At 37.4% G+C, this 22,233-nt stretch overlaps 1 protein-coding gene across 1 annotated transcript; it reads right to left on the reverse strand.

The window, feature by feature from the left end:
• Positions 1-1,148: 1,148 nt before the first annotated feature.
• LOC145576906 (DNA mismatch repair protein MSH5-like) lies at positions 1,149-21,509 on the reverse strand. Its single transcript, XM_081634605.1, has 34 exons — positions 21,325-21,509; positions 20,167-20,198; positions 19,811-19,902; positions 19,545-19,625; positions 19,400-19,472; positions 18,511-18,574; positions 17,876-18,030; positions 17,642-17,743; positions 17,544-17,571; positions 17,432-17,463; positions 17,284-17,341; positions 16,637-16,723; positions 16,237-16,293; positions 15,298-15,399; positions 15,165-15,209; positions 13,994-14,071; positions 13,708-13,758; positions 13,531-13,612; positions 13,020-13,093; positions 12,835-12,934; positions 12,561-12,657; positions 12,379-12,468; positions 12,222-12,286; positions 12,032-12,090; positions 10,572-10,648; positions 10,401-10,487; positions 10,069-10,130; positions 9,920-9,981; positions 2,585-2,638; positions 2,409-2,494; positions 2,064-2,095; positions 1,952-1,975; positions 1,599-1,714; positions 1,149-1,294 (listed from the first exon to the last, which is right to left on the reverse strand). Exons 1-34 carry the CDS (start codon positions 21,373-21,375, stop codon positions 1,211-1,213), a joined length of 2,439 nt encoding a protein of 812 aa, XP_081490731.1. The 5' UTR covers positions 21,376-21,509; the 3' UTR covers positions 1,149-1,210.
• Between the last annotated feature and the right edge of the window lie 724 nt (positions 21,510-22,233).

A 22,233-nucleotide genomic window follows, 5' to 3' on the forward strand; every position in this document is an offset into this window, starting at 1 on the left:
AAACAACTTTATACAAATAGATATTAATCAACTAATCAAACAAGCTAATACAACTTACTAGTCAAACCAGCTAATGTAATCAGCTTCTATCAATCAGCTTCCGCTAATTGCCAAACAAAGCCTATGAGTCTATGCTAATGCACAGGACATTGTGAAAAGCGATGGAATTATGTAATAATCCCTCCATTTTCCTTTGTTGTTTCCGTTTTGACTTTGCACAGTGTTTAAAACTAACATCATACATCAATTTCATTAAAAAAAATGATACTAGTATAATAAAACTACACAATGATTGAGACGAATGTAACAATATCTCACATGATTATGTTTATTATACTCCTTTCATTATTTTAAAATGTCACATTATGATTTTGCCACTATTCACGTATACCACTTTGACAATTGTTTATGCTTTATACATAATATTAAATATGGTCATATGGATTCTTGTTAGAATCATCTCAACATATATCTTTCGAATAACTACTTTTTATAAATTATACTATTGTTATTTTCAGATAATATTATATTGCTCAAAAAGGGCACTTGAAAATACAAAGGAAGTATATATTAATGAGAATATTTGGTCAAACATGAAAAGTCAAAACAGGATATGATCTTATATCTTTAATTGATTATTGTTTTTGTTTTTGCTAGTATCTGTGAGTAAAATCCCTATCCAGGGTTAAGCGTAGTGGTGAAGGTTTGATTTACAGTTTGGATTATACCTCAAATCAAATCCAATCCATATTAATTCGTTTGAGATTTTTAAACCAAATCCAAAATGTATTATTATTCGGTCCAATCCAAACCAATCTGATTCGATTTTAAAAAAAAGGAACCAAACCAAACATAAATTTGGGGCGTAAAGTTTAATAGAAAATGTCTAAATATTACTAAAGAAAATGTGAATAGATAAGATATGGTGAAATGTAAAGTAGCGTTAATTATCACTATTCGATCAAAATTGGCGCTATGTTTTTGTATTGGTGGCCCTGTAAAGTAGTGTTACAAGCATTATCTGCCGTTGCCAACAAATTAGTATTCCAAGTTGTTGAAGTCATTATATTGCATGTAGTAACAAGTTTCGTGTTTCCGTTCAAATAAATTAAATTGAAGATGTCGAATTATCAGCAACGGAATTTTGAGAGTGGAGTAAAGGTCCAGTTTTAAAGCGTGAGAATTGCAAAACATCTGAGTCTTGTCTGGCCTAAGAAGCACAAAACATACCTTCAAAAAACAGATCGAGGCTGTCATGGCTAGCGTCAAATGCCAATAGTTTCTCAAGTGCTTCCTGCATAATGACATGGTAATTAACAAAAAAAATAAAAACGACATGCTTCCTATAATCTCATGAATACGTAAGCAAGAGTCGAACTTGGCTATCTTAATGAATTTCTATGATTCAAATTGAGAATGACAATTCAAGAATCCACGCCCTTGCCAGGACCAAAGATAGGTACCAAAGATGAAATAAGGGCTTCAATGACATTATAAGGATAAGAAACAACACCTAGTATTGCTGATCTTGAGCCTGTATACTAATTTAAAAATGAAAGGAAGAGTTAAAATGACATTAGACAGATAAGAAACAACACCTGGTATTGTTGATCTTGAGCCTGTATATTCTCATTAGAGAGTCTCTCAACATGATTACCCTTCCCAGTTGCATCCAGTATCTCAGCTGCTCTTTTTACAACATCATCAGAAATACCTGTGTGAAGTTAAACAAACACCGGGATGTTAATACCCGCAACTAGATAGTGAAATTTTCACACCCCCAACCCACCTAACCTATGTAAATCACAGCTAGGAAGCAGAACAATATCAATCACAGTGATATCAAGAGCACGCTGTTGCAGTGCATCTATTATTGTGACAAAACAGCAATTCCAGATATAAATGGAAGTGCAATCCTACTTTATCATGAAAAATTAAATCTAAGACATACCAGCAAGCATTGCACAATGTAGGCCTGCAAAGAAGAAGATATTTGAATTAAGAAACCTCTCAGAGTGTTAACTTAATAATTTGGTTAAATATAAAAATAAAAAAGCACTTGCCATAACTCAAGTGTGCCTGTCCTGGAACTAATCTGTGTCATTGCACATTCAGGAAAAAATTAGTTCACACATCATGCTATACCAAATGGAAATAGAGTGACAAATCTTGCAATATTCTCACCGAATGTCTTTCAGAGGGATAATTAGAAATAAATAACAACTAATACGGAGTACTACTTTAGATTTCTTTGAATCACAGGACTGAAAGTAGATAAAATCATAAAAGGAAAGATTATGAACTCCTATGACTGGGTCGAATGGCATTTCTTGATGAGATTTCATACAGACATGTATTGTAAATAAAGAAAATGGAAAGGATATGACCAGTATGCTACGGAAAGGTACCTATACAGAAACACAATGTCTTCTGAAGGCATACTGCTTTCTTCAGGTCTCAGCACACTCATCGTGTAGAAGTTGATTTTTTCAGACTGCACAAAGTTCAAAGAAATATTATTATTCAGTTGGGTTACCAAAAAATCCATGATTCAGTAGTACTTAGAGATTGGCAAAGAAAAAACCTTCGGCAGCAAATTCTTGTGAAATATTTCAGTCAAATGAGTGCAAACAAAAACCTGCAAATCAAAGTCAGTGTCATGAGCTGAAAGTCAAAACTCCTGTCAATATTAAGACTCTCTAACCATACCAAAAGATCAGATTCATCAGTCAAGAAATGAAGGTTAATGTTAAGAAATGGTAGTACAACTTTGTGCTAATATACAGTTACTGTAAAACTCAATTGGTTCAATAATATTTCCAAAAGCACATAATATAGAATTCAAGAGCTATTTTGCAGAAAGCAGGACTCTAGAATTATCACTTCCCTCTTGCCCTTTCTATTTTCATTTTATTATAGGGGAGAATTGGAAAGGCCATGAACAGCTTCTAACTTCAGCCATCTTCCAGGAAATAGACTGGTCTATCAATCTCACATGGTTTGGCAAAACTCCAAATAGGGCAGTGCCTTGACGATTGTGTGGAAGGTCAATCAATAAATTCTTCAAGGACTCTAGTTAATAACTATGATTAAAATCTTTACATGTAACAAAGTGTTATGGACTGGGTCAGCAGGGTCAATGGCTATAAAACACCAAGTCAGCCACCTCTCTTGGTTTACTCCAGGCGCGCAAAACAGAGGCAGCAAGGGTCAATAGGTGTAAGAAACAATGAGCAACAAGACAAGGCTAATTAAGGAGGAGTTAGGGAAAGAAAGCAGCTTCCTTTAATCATGAATGTTGTGGGTTTCCATTTTAGTTAATTAAGGTCACATGTGTTATCTTAGTCTTGAGTATATGTATTGCCAAATAGTAGTAGAGCAGGGTATCCAGAAATTGAGTGTAAACACTAGAGAGACTAGTAGCCTAAAGTTACTCAGAGATTCATAACCTCAAGTTATGTTTATCCATTGTAATTCCATCATTTAGTAATCAAATTACTCAAGCATTCGACCTTAATTTGCAAGTTCTTTTAATTGTTCTTTGTGTAGAATTAATCTATAACAAACTTGGTATCAGAGCGGTGGTCCTGTGACCGCCGGTGACCGGAAAACACCACGCCGTACTCCGATTAAAAAAAAAAAAAAAAAAAAAAATGGAGGCTAACCTCTCCCAGAGAATGGATACCATGGAAGGAACGCTAGCTGATTTAAAGACTCAGATGACAACCTTGGTGGAGAAGTTGCAAACACCCGATGATAATATTTCAAGGGCGGTGGCTGTGGCAGTTAAGGTGGCTATGGAGGAGGAGCGACTGAAGCTAGAAGAGGAGCGGAAAAAAATCGAGGAGGTCATGAACGCCACCGTCGAGAAGGTGGATGGCCGTCTTAACCGATTTCGCGTCACGATGGACACACAGGCGGCGGTAGATCGCGCGAAAATCGACAAATTACAAGAGGAATTGGAGAAATCCAAGCAAAATCAGGAGCAACCCGTGCAACAACCCATTCCGTTGGTGGGAGAAAATAGCCCACGAGTACCCTTGGGGCATAACCTGACCCCGAGTGGTGATAGACCCTATGAGGAAAACGAGTGGCAGCCGCAGCATTCGAATGACTGGAGGTGGAGAGGTGGTGGAGACGGCGGCGGAGGTAGTGGCGGAGGCGGAGGGAACGGTCACTGGAAGCACCGGAAACTAGAAATGCCCCTCTTTGACGGAACTGATCCGGACAACTGGACGGCTAGGGCGGAGATGTATTTCGAGTTTTACAGATTGACGGAGAAAGAGAAGATGGAAGCCGCGGTAGTGGCGATGGATGGGAGTGCTTTGAAGTGGTTTCAGTGGGAGCAAAAACGGCGACCTTTCTATGGTTGGCCGGATCTCAAGCACAGGGCGTTGAACGAATTCCGACCGTCGCACATCGGCACACTCCACGAACAGTGGTTAGCCTTGTCTCAGGGGAAGGGTACAGTGGCGGAGTACCGTCGCCGATTCATCGAGTTAGCAGCCCCGTTAGAGGATGTTCCGGAGAGCCTCATGTTAGGACAATTCATTAATGGGTTAGGAAGGGAGGTGAAAACTGAGCTGAGGTTGTTGAATCCCTTGAATTTGGAAAAAGCCATGGAAATGGCAGGAAGAATAGAAGAGAAGAACAAGGTTCAATTAGTGGAGAAGACAGTAAGTGGGTGGAGGAGTGGAATTAGTGTTGGGCCTTCTAGCTCTAATTCAAGTGCGACCCAGCAAAACCCATCATTAAACAAGGGCAGCTTAATTCAGACGTATGGAATCCCAAGTGGGCCCACCCGGGTCTGGCCCAAAGCTCCGGAGTCACAAGGCTCGATAAATGTGAATCGGGTCAAACCACCAGCGGGTCAAGGTTCCGCCGGAGGCACTAGGCGTTTGACGGAGTTTGAGTTAGCCGAGCGGAGGGCGAAGGGGTTATGTTTTCGGTGTGACGAGCGATGGGGTGTGGGACACCGATGTAAGAGAAAGGAGCTTAGTGTATTGATAGTGGCGGAAGGTGAGGAGGAGTTAGAAATGGAAGGACCGGAGTCGGAGAGTGAGACACCAACGGATGGAATGGAAGGGATGTCTTTGTGCTCGGTGATAGGGATCCACAACCCAAAGACGATGAAGCTAAAAGGGATAGTTAAGGGTCAAGAGGTAGTGGTGATGATTGACCCGGGGGCAACCCATAATTTTCTAGCTATTTCGGTGGTGGAACAAGCTAAAATTCTGGTGACTCGGGGAGGAGAATTCGTGGTGTCCTTAGGCAACGGGGATACCATTTGTGGTAGTGGTGTATGCAAAGGGGTGGAGTTGGAATTAAAGGGTGGAGTAGTCATCACCGAAGATTTTTTCCCTCTTGCTTTGGGTAGTGCCGAGGTGATTCTAGGAGTGCAATGGCTTGAGAAGCTTGGTGCGGTGGTCACGAATTGGCGGACCCACATCATGAAGTTCACCCTTGGCGGCGTTCCGGTGACCCTCACCGGAGATCCCACACTTGAAAAGACTCAAATATCACTTAAGGCCATGGTGAGAGTTCTCAAGAAGGAAAAACAGGGCCTTTGGGTTGAGTTCAAGCAAGCTGAAACCCACGAACTGGGCCCAAATGAGATCAGCGGCCCACCTCCGTATATGATGGGTCTTTTAGATCAATTCAGCAAGGTTTTTAATATGCCTAATGGGCTCCCACCAGAAAGGGCCCACGAACATGCTATCATTCTTAAAGAAGGGGCTGATCCAATAAGTGTTAGGCCTTATAGATACCCACAAATTCAGAAAGATGAAATTGAAAGGCTAATTCAAGAAATGCTTGAGTCCGGAATTATCAAGCCTACGTCGAGCCCGTTTTCGAGTCCGGTTTTACTCGTGAAAAAGAAGGATGGTTCTTGGCGTTTTTGTGTCGACTATCGTGCTCTCAACAAGGAAACCGTCCCGGATAAATATCCGATACCGGTTATTGATGAGCTATTGGATGAGCTCCATGGGGCTACGGTTTTTTCTAAACTTGACTTGAAATCCGGATATCATCAAATCCGGGTTAAGCCGAGTGACACTCACAAGACGGCATTCCGGACGCACGAGGGGCACTATGAATTCCTCGTGATGCCGTTTGGTCTCACAAATGCGCCGGCGACATTTCAATCGTTGATGAATGACATTTTCCGGCCATATTTGAGAAAGTTCGTTCTCGTGTTTTTTGACGATATCTTAATTTATAGCAAGGCTATAGATGAGCATGTAAGTCACGTGAGATTAGTCTTACAAAAATTGGAGGAGCACCAATTATATGCTAACTTTAAAAAGTGTGAATTTGGTAAATTGGAAATAGCATATTTGGGTCATGTAATCTCCAAGCAGGGGGTGTCTATGGACGGTGATAAAATACGGTCCATCATGGAATGGAAGGTTCCGAGCAATCTCAGTCGTGGGTTCTTGGGGCTAACCGGATATTACCGGAAGTTTATCAAGCACTATGCACAGATAGCCGGACCACTCACTGCTCAATTGAAAAAGGATAATTATGGGTGGTCGGAGGAAGCGACAGCGGCGTTCCAGAATTTAAAAAAAGCCATGACCACGGCTCCGGTCTTGGCGGTGCCCAATTTTAATGAGAGCTTCGTGGTGGAGACGGACGCCTCTGGTTTCGGGTTAGGAGCCGTGATGATGCAAAGAGACCGGCCGATTGCTTTCTACAGCAAATTGCTTGGGGTTCGAGCTCGGGGAAAGTCAATTTATGAAAAGGAGTTGATGGCGATCTCCTTGGCCGTGGCTAAGTGGCGCCACTACGTATTGGGGCGGTCGTTCGTCATACGAACCGATCAACAAAGCCTTAAGTTCTTAATTGAGCAGCGTGAGGTTAGCGGAGAATATCAGCGGTGGTTGAGGAAACTAGTGGGGTTTGATTTTGTGATACAGTACAAGCCAGGGGCTGCGAATAGGGTGGCGGACGCTCTATCTCGCAAAGATGAAGCTATGGTGGTACGTGCAGTTGGGGGAGCAGGGGATTCGAAGGTAGAAGAAATGGAATGTGGGGCTTTAGTCCATTCTTGTTATGTGGACTGGGCCGAGTTAGAAGGGGAGTTGGAGAAGGATAAAGGTCTGGGCCAGATTGTTTTGGGCCTTAAGGAAGGAAGAGAAGGGCCTAAGGGTTTTCATATTGAAGGAAATCGACTCTTTTACAAGGGTCGTGTTGTTCTGTCTAACACTTCAAAGTTTGTTCCTTTGTTGTTACAGGAATATCACAGCTCTCCCGTAGGAGGTCATGACGGTGAAATCAAGACTTATCTCCGCCTCGCCGCAGATTGGTTTTGGGCGGGGATGAGGAAAGATGTGGGAAAGTTTGTTCGTGAGTGTGATGTGTGTCAAAGGAACAAGACCGTCACCAAGAGTCCTTTGGGGTTGCTACAACCTCTTCCGATTCCCGAAGCCGTGTGGGAGGATATTTCAATGGATTTCGTAGAAGGCCTTCCATTGTCTCGAGGCTTCGACTCAGTGTTGGTAGTGGTGGATAGGTTGTCCAAGTACGCTCACTTCATCGGCCTTAAACACCCATTCAATGCTCTTAAGGTGGCGGATACTTTTATCAAAGAAATTGTGAGACTACATGGGTTTCCGGCTTCGATCGTGTCGGATCGCGATCGGGTTTTCATGAGTATCTTTTGGAGGGAATTGTTTAGGCTGCAGGGAACACAACTCCGGCGTAGCACCGCGTACCACCCTCAATCCGACGGTCAAACGGAAATAGTGAACAAGAGTCTAGAGATGTATTTGCGTTGTTTCATATCGGAGCAACCCCAAGAGCTGGGCCCGTTGGTTGCCTTGGGCTGAGTACTCGTACAACACATCGCCTCACACTTCAACGAAGATGACCCCTTTTAAGGTTGTGTATGGTCGGGATCCCCCGAAATTGTGGCGTATAGGGGCTGGGCAGACAATGGTCAGTAGTTTGGAGGAGTCACTGCTCGAAAGGGATGGTATTTTGGAGGAATTGCGATTGAATTTAAATCGGGCTCAACAAGTTATGAAGTCCTACGCTGATAAACAGAGGAGGGAGGATGAGTTTGTGATAGGAGACAAGGTGTTCCTTAAATTGCAGCCGTATCGTCAGCGTTCTCTTGCTCGAAGGCCGTTCGAAAAATTAGCCGCCAGATTCTATGGTCCTTTCGAGGTGTTGGAGCGTATTGGAAGGGTGGCCTATCGACTTCTTCTTCCATCGGATTGCAAGATACATCCGGTATTTCACATCTCACAACTCAAGAGAGCATTGGGCACTTCGATGAGCAACGCCACCATTCCCCCGCAACTCTCTGATAACTTGGAGTTGCTCGTGGAGCCGGAGGAATTATTAGATGTGCGCACCAGCAAGCAGGGGTCTAGTGTAGTCCTTGAGGTCCTGCTTTCGTGGAGGGGTCTGCCTGCACATGACGCTACTTGGGAGGAGTTCGAAGCGATTAACGCGCGGTTCCCCACCTTCCACCTTGAGGACAAGGTGAAACTCAAAGGGGGGAGTGATGTTATGGACTGGGTCAGCAGGGTCAACGGCTATAAAACACCAAGTCAGCCACCTCTCTTGGTTTACTCCAGGCGCGCAAAACAGGGGCAGCAAGAGTCAATAGGTGTAAGAAACAATGAGCAACAAGACAAGGCTAATTAAGGAGGAGTTAGGGAAAGAAAGCAGCTTCCTTTAATCATGAATGTTGTGGGTTTCCATTTTAGTTAATTAAGGTCACATGTGTTATCTTAGTCTTGAGTATATGTATTGCCAAATAGTAGTAGAGCAGGGTATCCAGAAATTGAGTGTAAACACTAGAGAGACTAGTAGCCTAAAGTTACTCAGAGATTCATAACCTCAAGTTATGTTTATCCATTGTAATTCCATCATTTAGTAATCAAATTACTCAAGCATTCGACCTTAATTTGCAAGTTCTTTTAATTGTTCTTTGTGTAGAATTAATCTATAACACAAAGATATTAGGACTTAATCTACACATCAAGGGTGGTAGAGTATAGAACCATCAAATAACTATATTATAGAAGAAAACAAAAGAAAATGAAAGACACTGCAAAATGTTAAAATCCCATGAGAGAGTACTCAAATAAGACAAGCAAAAATACCAGGACGCATCAACTCCACCAATCTTTAGGGAGAATGCCTCAAAGAACTAACTTCAATTAATCTCTCAAGAGAGCCATCCAATTCAGCAATTACCATAAATTTGGTTATAATAATATATAGTTCGAAGAAACAAATTTTTATACTTGGAATGTACTCCCTCCGTTCAGAAGACCAGAACTAACGGTCAGATGAGCAATTTTATGATGGCTGGAAAAAATAATCACATTCTTAAAAAAGTTGCTCATTTTTTTATGATTGGCTTTCTTAATACACCCTTTATAGTGTGTTTTGATGAAGATGTATATAGGAAAAATACAACTGAAGGGATCCAGGTTCCTTCGCCTATTATTGAACCAAATTCTCCCCCTTTCAAATAAATTTGGAAGGGAAATGGAATCACATTCAAACCTTTCCCTCCTCTCACCTCCTTTTCCCTACCACTCTTTTCTTTGCCCTCCCCTTCCCTACAAAAATGCAAACCAAACTAAAGTACAATTATAAATGATGGTTAGTGATGGAAAGAGGATAGATCTATAAATGTACAGATATACAGACGACAAGAGTCACAAGATCAAGAACCTTTCAAGCACAGATGGAATAGAGAGACTCATAGTTGTATCAGTGCATATAGTTAGTCAGATATCTCTAGCACAGACAGTAATATAGGTCTCAAAATTTACTCAAATGATCAACAGTCAACAGTTTATTGATGTTACTCAGTCTATAAGCTCCTTTTCTTTTGTGTCTTACTAGTTAGCTGAAGGACTGAAAACTCAGGGGAGAAAATTCAACCTCTAACCTTTGGAGTATCATCATTACCAGCAAAATAGTTCACAATTCCACCAAGAAGACCAACACCATCTGAAAAAGACATGAGATGCAATATCTATTGAGCATAATGTCTGGAAGAGAAGGAATACAATTTTAAAAGAAGCTATAAAATTTCACCTTCTGTAAGTGTGCCTTTACCGAATTCATCCAAAAGGCATAGAGATCGTGACGTAGCTTGCCTATAAAAGTTTATATTAATTTCCTTATTGTTATAAAGCTAGATCAAAATTCCAAAGTACACTAGTAAGCTTGTTTCCATAATGAAGCAAAGAAGTTTCATATTTAACAGATATAAAAGACATTTCACCCCAAACTTCAATTCAAATACAGATATGATATGACCAATCGACCAGTAGAGTTACCAGAAATTGACTAGCAGTATTTAAGAACAAAATGATTAAATTAGCAAGCACAAATATTACTTTCAGCAATTCCTCACAAATGTATACCTCAACATCATGCCTACATGCTGTAGATCAATCATAAATGTAGACTGTTCAGCAGCCATGAGCTTGCTTCCCATTGCACAAAATATCCTGTCAATAAGTATAATAAAACCTATCATAGCTATAAAATATGCCACCAGCACATAAAGAGGCATGTGACTATCATAAACATACCTATCAGTTAATCCTACCACAGCAGCATCCGCAGGTACAAAACTCCCAATGTGAGAGAGAAAAACAATCAAGGCTACCTGCAGAAAAGAATACATATGAAACACAACTATCTTGTACAATCTATAACACTTTTTGAGGCAGTAGGAAGCCTCCATAAGTCCATATAAATAAAGGTTGAATCTGTATTTTACCTATTCATTCTCTTTTTTCTATTCAATGAAACATTAAAAACCCTACATAATAAAATACTTCATATATTCTAGACTCAAAAGATTTTTACAGATAACAAGGGTCCAAATCATACAACTAAAATCTGCAAAGTTGAAAAGGAAAAGGTACTCCATAGTCCATAGTACATTACAACAGAATTTGTGATCCATATGTGGCCAAAACCTCAAAATTAGAGCTCCCAAAACCAAGCCTTAAAGTTGAAGTTTGCATCTTAAATAAATAAACAATCCCAATTTCAACCCTTCAAAATAAGCCAATAATAATAGAAGTTTGCATTGTAGCATAAGAATTCTTGGAAGACATGATTCGGAGCAAGATGAATGTATCTTTTTAATCAAACCAAACTCAAAAATCTCTTCATAACTGTGACCTTTGAATGAAGATTGCAAAATTAAAAATCTATAGTTGAAATTCAGCAGAGCTAGTTATGATATCGGTCCATACTTTTCTCATAATATTGCAATATTTATCGAAATTTAGAGGAGACCAAGGTTATACAAAAGAAATCTAAATGTTACAAGTTGTCATCATAAATTTTACTTCATGGGAAAATCAAACACAAGAAAGTGAAGAAATCTGAAAAAATAATACTTCCTCCGTTCTTTTTTTATTGCACCATGAGTGATTTCACGCTTGCCAATACATTACTTTGCCTAGTAATATCTTTTATTACACTTTTTGTGAAAATTATAAAAATTAGATATTTGAAATGTAGATTTCAAGACGAATATAACTAGATCCCACATGAGTATGTTCTCCCTTACGAATAAATCACAAATGATGGTCAAAGAACATTATGTGAATAGTGTAAAAGTCTTTATGGTGCAATAAAAGAAAAACGGGGAATAATAATAATAATAATAATAATAATAATAATAATAAAAAATAAAGGTAAAGTTCTAATTTTCAATAAAACTTTTTGTATGTACAGTTTCTGCCCTTTTTGGCACTTTCCAAAAATGCAATTTTCTAAGATGTGCATTTTCCTTAGAAAGTGTGAATTTTACATATAAAGTTTGACCAAATGGTCACTTAGATTTAATCAGAGGAAGGTCCAATCAAACGATTATCGCAACAACAATCTAATTGAATTTCTTCAAGGTTAAATTTAGGAAGGTCGAATGGTATGCAGTCTTACTCAAAGCTATTCAAAGACTAAATAGGTTTTTCAAAGAATCCAAACTAAGGAAGGGGGATATAAAAGTAATAATTAAAAGATAATAGCAGACCTGTTTTATATAGATGCTTTTCCCAGAATAGTTTGGACCAGTTATGATATTAATTTTTCCTGAGAAATATAAAATGCACAATTTGAGTCATATATAATGATGACTGATTCGATAATATTTCTGATTCAGTTCAGATGAATGTCAGCTAGGAAAATGACAAGAAAGCTTGGTGAAATTTGAATACTCGGACCTTCATCTAGTATGTTAGTGTCATTTGGGATAAACGTATCTACTGTCATTTCCTGCAAAACATGTCTGGCGAGGATGCATTCTTATCAGGAATTCTTTTATAAAGAGCAACTCATTTCAATATCAAGAACATAAGAAGCAGCAGTATGTTAGTAAACCTTCCATTTTGTACATTCAGTATGGCATCAGTAGTCAAATTAGGCCTTACATAGTTGTTTTGTTGAGCAACCAAAGCCAAAGACAAAAAGCTACGAATGAAAACAATAATTTGATGTCAGAAATAGCGCCAATGAACCAGACCACATAAATGACAAAATTCAACCATAAAGCTTGAATTTACCAGTCAAGTTCTGCTGCAAAGTTCATAGCTTTAAGCAAATGTGTTGAGAATAAGAGAACATGTGATATCAAGTCCCTTGTAATCACCCTCTCCATGTCTAACACAATTAAAGAAAACAATTATATGAAATATCCCTGGGAACATTTGCAAATTTATATTTCACACAATAAATAAGACAGTAACCCTCTCTGATCTGTCTCATCAAATGTAATTCAAGCTGCCAGTACATTACAGTATAACACCAGGCCATGAAAACAAGTACAATGGAAGATACCCAGAATTTTGTGATATATGTCCCCAAGAAGGTTGTCCAACTCCCGTGTCTTTGAGGTACGATAGAAAAACCTTTTTGGCTCATTTTCACCATCAGAAAACTGCATTAGAGCCGACACCTCAGTTGCTAAAGTACTATTGCTAACTTTTTGTAGCAACATTTTCAGTGAGATCCACTACACTTACAGCAAATTCAAGATCTTCAAGCGTTTGTAGAGTACACTCATCAAATTTTTCATCAAATTTGCACAGCAAGTATCCTGGAAAACATACAAAGTTGTCTAGCTATAAGATACTTGGAATCTCATAGGACCAGGGAATATAAGGTTTGGGTAGAAAAAAGCATGAAATTCTGGATCAGATTCATGAAAAAGAAAAGTATCAACATGAGATGGAATCACATCTAGCAAGAAAAGCCAGACAAAGCATGATCTTGCAAAGACAAATGTCAAAATTAAGAGGTCACCGGATTCAGGGAAACAAGTATGGATCTTGCATTCTCTAGCTAAACATTGGAAATAGGCTGATTTGATCAATCTTGTCCACAAATTATTATCAGGCAAGGAAGCATATGAACTAGGCACCTAATATCTAAAGTTGTAAGATGTCTTATGCATGCTGTCAGCCTATTTGATGTCGTAAAGACTATAAAAGACATAATTAAACCCAAGCACAAGAGCGCAGATTGTAAACCCACCTATTTGATGTATGTAAACAATAAATGGAACATGCTTGTCGCGTTGCAAATTAGGCAGTCGTGCAAGCTCCAGTGACGACACCTACACATTTGAATAATTGCTATGAAGTCGGACATGGACATAGCCAGGAATGTGAAAACTGCTCCCTTTGATGACTTTTTTGACTTAATAGCTACCTCTTCCAGAAGTTCAGGCAGCTCCTCGTATATTTGTCTCAGTTCATCTAACTACATAAGAAAACGTTGAATATTGATTAGGCGCATCAGTTCATGGATATCATAATAAATACAGAAAATATTCGCTTTTTAATACAGAACAATGTCTGTAGAAAATTAAAATGAACACGAGTCCAACAAGTAAAACTGAAAGAAAACATAGAGCAAGGAGGTTAAAAACAAAGGCAATGCAGAGAGAATGCAACATACAGCATTCAGCATAGAAGTGAAGCACTAGATCTCTCACCTCTTCACAGAAACCCTCTTTGATAATTGTCCCATAACCTTTTTCTTTTTCTCTAGTGACATCAATGATGCCAATAACCTGCATAATTGATATTATCTTGTTGACGGCCATTGAGTACACAACACTACAGATAAAATATCATTGCCACAATATTATGTGGACGAGAAAAATATATACGGAGAAAACAACTTAGAAAGTGTCTAATATAAAAGGCTTAATTTCCAGTTAGCTACCATGATGTATGACCAAGTACACCCTCTTTGCTATGACATTGTTATCTACTTTTGGCTATGCTTGCAGTAGCAAGAAGAAATGCTATCAAGATGCTTTACAATTCTTAATAAAAAGCTGAGGGTAATTACAGACTTACAATTATTCCACTTTCATTAATTGTAAAAAAAAAAAAAGGCACAATATAGCTGACCTTCCCTACCAAGAAGTAGACAGATAAATGAATACAAAAGGACTACCCAAACAAATAATCAAACAATACATTGTTCATTTGGTTCACGTAAGCTTTTGCAATGATTTAACTTAGCTTAGACGCCGTTAAATCGACAACGGTAGATAAAAAGGGAAGAAGATTAAGTTCAATTGATTAAAACAGCAATAATAAAAGATAGTTACAAGCATTTGAGAGGCTTGTTTTCTTCCAAAATGTAAAGCAAATTAATGATAAACTCCCAATATTATTCCAAGTAACTCTCTCTCCCAAACAAACTACCTATATTACTCTTTCAAGCTACTAACAAGTTAGTTATAATTCTACATTTCTACTACCTAAAGTGCCTCTCCCCCAAAATATTGGTCCTTAGCAACTTTTTATCCTAGTATTCCTTACCCCTCTATTTACAGATGATCTTGCCATTAGAGATATTGGAATTAATGCGGTAGATGAAATTAAGGAGAACATATTGACAGCCAACAAGGCCCACTGCAAAAAATGCAAGAAAATTCCTATATGCTTGAGAAACCTAGGAAAAAAGTCTCGATGGATGATCATCAACACTACCAACTTTGTTTCAATTAAGAGTTTAATTAATGCAGTCACAGCAGATAACTTCAACCTCAGTGGCCTCTCATCAGCTGATATAGCAATAATTGCAAGACATTTAGGGATGGAGGTGGTAACAGATAAGCAAGAGTATTGGAAGGAATTAAAGAGCATTACCAGTTCATATATATAAGAGAGCTCTGTCGTAACACATGAGGCTGCCTGAAACATTAATAAAGATGATAAAGAGTTGCCACATCTTTTTAACATTTAAAGCATAGAGATTGAAAGTATCATCATCAATTGTTACCTTCTCGGCAATATCCAGATAAAATTGATTGGCATGCCCCCTTAAACTTTCAGAAATGCCAACTTCGAATATCTTGTTCAGGTGCAGGAGAGAAGAAAGGCTCTAGAACAGAAGGTTAATATCATACATCGTAGGCATGATGATAATTTTAACAAAATACAAGAACTGGCAAACAACTGGTCAAGGAGGGAACAAAAGAAACCCAAGTGTTTTACATAGACAAACTTAAGTTGAATGCCAAACAACCTATTAATCAGTAATTATGGTGCACTGTATATCAATGCATACCTTTAAAACGACATACAGACAGAGATATGTATATCATACTACAATGCCTAGAACAATACTTCCTCCGTTTCTTTTTAGTTGACACGTTTCTTTAGTCACATTTGTCAATGCAAAAATATTAATATCTTTAATTACCGATAAGAAAAAATTATAAAAAAGTTGATACTTTGAAAATATACATTGTGACGAATCTAACAAGATCCCACTTGCCTATATTTTTCTTCATATGTAAATCACAAAACATAGTCAAAGTAAGGTGTATGAATAGTGCTAAAGTCAAAACGTGTCAACTAATAAAAAACGGAGGTATGATTAAACAAGAAATTTTGACATGACAGGCTAATGCAACTATAAGTCTATAATTGCCTACTTTGTCAGCACAGAAACTCTATAAACTGTGTTGCACTGTTGCAAGACGAGTAGAAATCACATAGTCAAACTTAGAAGTTTAGAAAACATCAGCCATTAAGTGATGGCTTATATAAAAATCAGATTCATAAAGGGAAAAAAAAAATTAAAAAATAAAAAAAAAACCCAAACATATCTACATAATGGACCAGGCCTGTAAAATATTATGGTTTTATAGATACTTGATGAAATATTTCAGAGTACAAATAATAGAAAAATGAGAGAAATTAAAGTTAAGCTGACCTTAAGAAAAGCTGCCCAGTCACTGGTTGTGCATACAGAGCTTGGGGAATTGAATTTCTTCCATCAAAAAAAATAAAATGTGTGACCAACTTTTGGCAATTAGAAAATACACTTTACATTGCATTTGCATCTATAATCAAAGGAAACATTTCCAAGAGTAGCAAATGCATAACTGCAATTTTCGTGGTATATGATTTTCATGTTAAAAAAAAAGAGATTTCATAAATCGCACCAAATTTAAAAGTCACGTATGCATAATGCTCTTACTGGAATAACTGATAGATGTGTACACAGATGACCATATAAAAATAAAAACACCCAATCATTGAAGGCTAAAAATCTGAACATACAAAAAAGTATAGACGAAAGATCAGAGGAAGAGACAAATAGACAATAGTACCTTCAGTATGTAGGGCACATCTTTTATGGATTCAAGTGTTCCTCGTATAGATGTCATAAGCTCTTCCGAACACAAGAAAAATGATATCTTCACAGAATTAAGGAATGTGAAATATCTGTACTGCTAATAATACATTGTTCTCAGATGCTGTTGGGTAAACCTATGTCCAGTAGTGGCAGTTATATTTCTGTATAAATAGTTCTCCTGTACAACCTCCATATCTGAAGCATAAATTTTATGATCACACTTCATACTATACATGCGATTTGGCTTTTTATAAAGCAGACTAGGGAAAGGAAGCAAGTATGCTGCGTGCCCTTTGTACCTAGCTCATACTAATCAGAGCAAAATACTATAAAAATATGCAGCCTTGTAAATTATTTCAGAAATTACAAAAAGATTCACCCATGAAACAAGATGATCTTACTAGAATATATTTCAAAAGGGATATGGATTTAATAAAATGAAGCAGCTAAACAAAGACATATACCTCAAGCGCTTCATTCGGTAGTTTCTCAAAAACTATGGTAAATATGTAGCATTACAACAGCTTTTCTCTTATGACATAGACCATAAAAGCAGACATGAGATTAGCATGGGTTCAAAAGCTCAAAAGTGTCTTCTAAAGTCAGGTAAGAAAAGGATACAGCATCAAGCCGACTGTTTAAAATTTCAAGGTCAAGTATGGGTCGGAGGAACCAGTTTCTGCACACATATACCCCGTTTGCAAGAATTTTTTCAGTAACAAATCTTGTAGTTGCTTTGGTGGGTCACAATGTTGTCAGTTTAGTTTACCTCAAGAGACGTCGACCCATTGGTGTAACACACTGAGAAAATGTAGCAATGAATCAAACCACATAGCAAAATACCCTTGTCAATCAAAAAAATAAATGTTGAGGTATTGCACCTTGTTCATCATTCCGAAGACAGAGAACCTACAATCAGAAAATAGTACTTGATAACATCGAAAGGCAAAAAGAACCATAACAAAAAGATGCATTTTACCCTTCTTTTGCTCGACCAATTCCCATATGGCTTGGATGTTTGTCTATTTGGAAAATTTGCAATGCTTCATGAGCTGCTGCGTCCAGTTTGAGGAAATTATTTCTATTCCGGTTAAGTCAAACTCTGGGTAAACAACTCTTGGAATAAGTGTGCAACACATTATCCTCTCATTTACAACATAAACAAGTGATCAGATTCTAAAAGTGCGCATCTTAATCATATGACGTAGGATACAGTGAAACCTCTGTTAGACAATCAATAGAAATAGATGCATCGCCATACTCCTTTGGTTCAAGGGTATCCACAATCCTTTCATTCTCCAATATTGCAAGAAGGCCCCCACTAGCACGAACTTGAACCTCACTTGCAATATCCATCATAGAATTAAGCTGAAATAGAGTCAAATATGAAACATTCAACAAGAATGAGTTAATGACTATGTCCAAACAAATTTGCTTTCATACTCTACATAAAAATTATCAAGAATAAACAGCTAAAATAAAGAGCCCAAATTTCAAGAATAATTCAGCACAAATGTTTTGAACATTGATTGAGTAATTAATCCATATAGCAAAAGTATTATTTTTTTCAAATTTGGAAAAATAAAAAAGAAATTGAGCAGAAAAAAGGTGCGTGTATCATTAGCAGAGATATTACAAAGATAAGAACATGAGAATGGAGATTCTCCAAAAGATTCAGCATAATAAATTTTCTTGTGATGATCGATGCAGTATTTGTGGAAAGGGAAGTTATATCAGATTATTAAGCCATATATTGTTCCAGATAGTTTCCCAAATTCCCAGTATATGCACACTTTGATGCTGAATATGTTCCACATGCGTACATGTCACTATGACAAAGGGGCTTACAAAAGCAATCCTCTCTTTGACACTTAAACCGTCATCCATTCCTGAAACTCTGAGATATATCAATCTGCATTTTACATAAGATGGATCAAGAAGAATGGAAAGAGAGAAAGGAAAAGAATGCACCTATCAAGTGGAAGGACCTTATCGAATTCTAAATTTTAAAAGTAAACCACTAAACATAAGAACATTGTCAACTTCTTCAAATTCTAGCTGCTATAACAAGCACAAATCATCTGTTCCTAATTCCACTCCCCAAGAATCTCAGCTTAATTCCTCATCCCTCAAACACATCCCTTAGTAATGACATCCAGATAACAGAAGCAGTAGACTCCGTCCAACAGTGCAATACACCGATATTGCTTGAACTGTCACTTGGCATGTCATATTCTTCATCTCAGATTATCTGCTAAAAACTCAAGGGAACTGCATGAAGTGAAAATGGGAGAAGCAAAAATGACATATTAAACGTAAATGAATGCAATTGGAAGAACCAGCATCTCAAACGATTTGTGGATCACAGTTTTCCTTCTTTTCCCTTTTTCATAGCCCAGTAATCCCTTACCATGTAAATTAAACAAGTCTCACAGACTCGCAACAATTTCAATGCCGAGAATCAAGACAATTTATTGGTCAGGCCATGTGTGATAGAATCAAATAATTCACTGGTCAGACACATATATCCACAATTTCATACACTGCTTTTCACATCAAATTTTGGCAACAAGTCAACAATATGAGTCACTGATGCAAGGATTTACTCATTCCTTTAATAAAATAGGCAGCTAATTATGCTCATGGTGATATCTTTACTCCAAAAGTTCCTTCTAAAATTCAACTAACAAACATGTATCCCAAGAAACATGCAATGGGATAGAGAGAGAATACACACCTGTGCCAAGCTTGTTCATAGCTAAAAATTGAACTTTTCATAAGTTTCACTGTGGGAGTAAAGTTTAATCCATCTGCACTATTTTTAAAAAGAAATGAGATCAACCCTTCATTTCTTTAAGTAAATAACAGAGTAATTTACATACCACTTCTTTGTAAAGCCGATAAGAATGACTCATCAACTTTGGTGCTGGTGTAAATGATCAAAGGCTGTGCCTGATATTTCACTGAAAATATAGTAAAAGTCAAAATCGAAAAACATAATTACATTGAACTGAAAAGGCAGCAAGATTATAAGAAAAAGCAATTGGCAAAGGTCTATTTTACATGGTTCCAACCCACAGTACATCAGTAATTCAACAATTCCTTCACTAGATCATATATCACGAAAATATGAAAATGAAATTCATACCCAAATCAATCAATGAATAATCAGTGCCATCCTCCCAAACTTCTAGCACACTAAGTTGTCGAACACTGGAATCATAATAGGAAACTCCAACTCTGTCATAGGACAAAACAATAGATTCAACAAAGTTTGGAAAAATATAGCACATTTTTCAAGGTTTTATTAGCTATTTATTAAAACTATATATTCAGCCATTTAAAAGAGACATATAGTATACACACACTAGATACAAAGCCTTAGCACAGGCATGTTTCTTTACCTCAAGCATCAAATACCAAAGCCGCTAGTAGGAAAAACAACTGTTAATATTTAACCTCCAATGGTTTTAGCAGATAATAAATTGGTAGGAAAAAAAATACCTGTGACCATGCATGACACATGCCATGTAGACCTGCATATCCAATTTGTTTGAGTCAGAGCATAACAAATTAGAGCAGAATCAAAAGATTAAATATACAGCTCCCCAAGACAAATCTGAATAGTCCATTGGAATCTTCAAGACAGCCTTATGTTCTCTGATTTCTTTTCTAAATTTTGTTTACATAACTAAATGCTTTATTAAAAAAAAAAAACCAAAGATTTGCAAGGTTTCTTTTGGTTAATCAAAAATAGAAAGCAGGAGTATAGAAATTTCAACTCTCTCCATCACAAAATAGCAGGCTACAATTACCTTTTGTGGATCAAAAACTATGAATACTAGTCATTTTCCAATGAATGTAATCTCAACATGAATCAAGCATGAGCATCTTCGTAAAACAAATCCACATACTTCTTTTAAAATTAATAATCGAAGTTATCAAATTTTGAGATTTATTTACTCCAAAAGTCATATGTGGTTATAAGTTTATCATCATAAACACATATAATTGCTTAGGAAATGAACTCCAAGCTTATCTCATTCTGTCTTCCACTTATTCCTACATAAAACTCACAATTCATAAAAACCTCAATTACTCCACTCATCATCAACCAGCATCCTTCTTCAAATTCTCTAACCTTCATGTTTTAACCTAATTATCCTCGAAACATCTAATCAAACCTGACCTAGATGATCCTATATACCCAACTTCCAATACATTACTTTGCCGCTTATTCACTTCATCCAAATAAACGCCAAATCATAACACACAACTAAAAAAAATAGGCCAAATACATAAAAATTTAACACAAATTGCGTTTGCCACTTCGTACATCAAATTACTTTTCGCGTAAATTAATCAAAGAACTGCAATGTATATAAACAGATCAAAAATTCCAGAAAAAAAAAAAAAAAAAAAAAAAAAAAAAAAAAAAAAAATCAGCTAAATTCACTTTTGTTTTCCAGATTCGAAGTAAATTAGCAATTCTACTTCAAAAATTCGACGCATATTAGTATCAATTAGGGCAAATGAAAGTAGAAAATTCGGCATTCAATTTGTGGACGACATTATGGATTGCAATTTTCATCATATACTTCATTAATCAATCAATTAATTTAAAAGAAATTATATGTTGAAATTGAAGCGAGAAATCAAAACCTGTGATTGAAATTCAGTTTCGTCAACCTCTTCCTCCATTGTTGAGTCCATTTACTGATAAATGAAGGAGACGAGCACGAAATGTGTGTTTGTGAATGAGAGAGAGAAAGAGAGAGGGGAAGGAAGAGTATTGAATGTACGGGTGAAGAAATTGAAGGCGCTCCGCCTTATTTATACGTTTTCGTTTAAAACAGCTTGCCCCAAAATGAATGGACTGATTAAAGAGAGGGGGAGGGGGGGTATTTTTTCTAGCTGGTTGGGGTTACTCAATTTATTCGACCAAGGGTTACTTGAGTTATTCGATCCGGGAATATTCGAACTAGTCGGTTGGGGATTACTCAAGTTGTCGGAGTTACTCAAGTTATTAGGTCCGGGGATATTCGAGTTACTCGGTCAAGTATTACTCGAGTTGTCGGAGTTACTCGAGTTACTCTTGACCGAGTAACCCTTGAATAATTCCTTACCGAAACCCTCAAATAACCCTTGACCGAGTAACCCCTGAACGAGTAACCCCTTACCGAACCTCTGAAATAACCCCTGACCGAACTCTTTAAGTAACCCCTGACCGAGAAACTCCTGACTAAATCCCTTAAATAACCCCTGATCGAGTAAGTCGAATAACCTCGGCCACACACAAAAATATATGTTAAAGGCCTGACACGAATACATGATACAGTAGATATTTTTATCCTACTTTCAATCTCAAAATAATTTGAAATATTTTTTTAACTATGTGAGACTATTTTACGCCAATTACCACTTCATTCATTTAAGTTTTCCAATAAAAACGTAACGAAAATTTTTCAAGACCAGCTAAAAGATAACTATGAAAGTTAGTCAACCAATCAGCTACTCTGTTTGATTTGCCCCACCTACCAGTGTGTATCATCAATGCTTTTATGGGATCAT

This window comes from Chenopodium album, chromosome 13, assembly GCF_948465745.1.
Source record: "Chenopodium album chromosome 13, dcCheAlbu1.1, whole genome shotgun sequence".
Lineage (NCBI taxonomy): Eukaryota > Viridiplantae > Streptophyta > Magnoliopsida > Caryophyllales > Amaranthaceae > Chenopodium > Chenopodium album.

Coding starts and splice junctions, on each gene's coding strand:
- LOC145576906 (XM_081634605.1), bottom strand. CDS start 21,375: ATGGACTCAACAATGGAGGAAGAGGTTGACGAAACTGAATTTCAATCA. Junction 19,626..19,810: donor TTATTCATTGATTGATTTGG/GTATGAATTTCA, acceptor CTATATTTTCAG/TGAAATATCAGGCACAGCCT. Junction 12,469..12,560: donor TTTGCAGCAGAACTTGACTG/GTAAATTCAAGC, acceptor TTTCATTCGTAG/CTTTTTGTCTTTGGCTTTGG.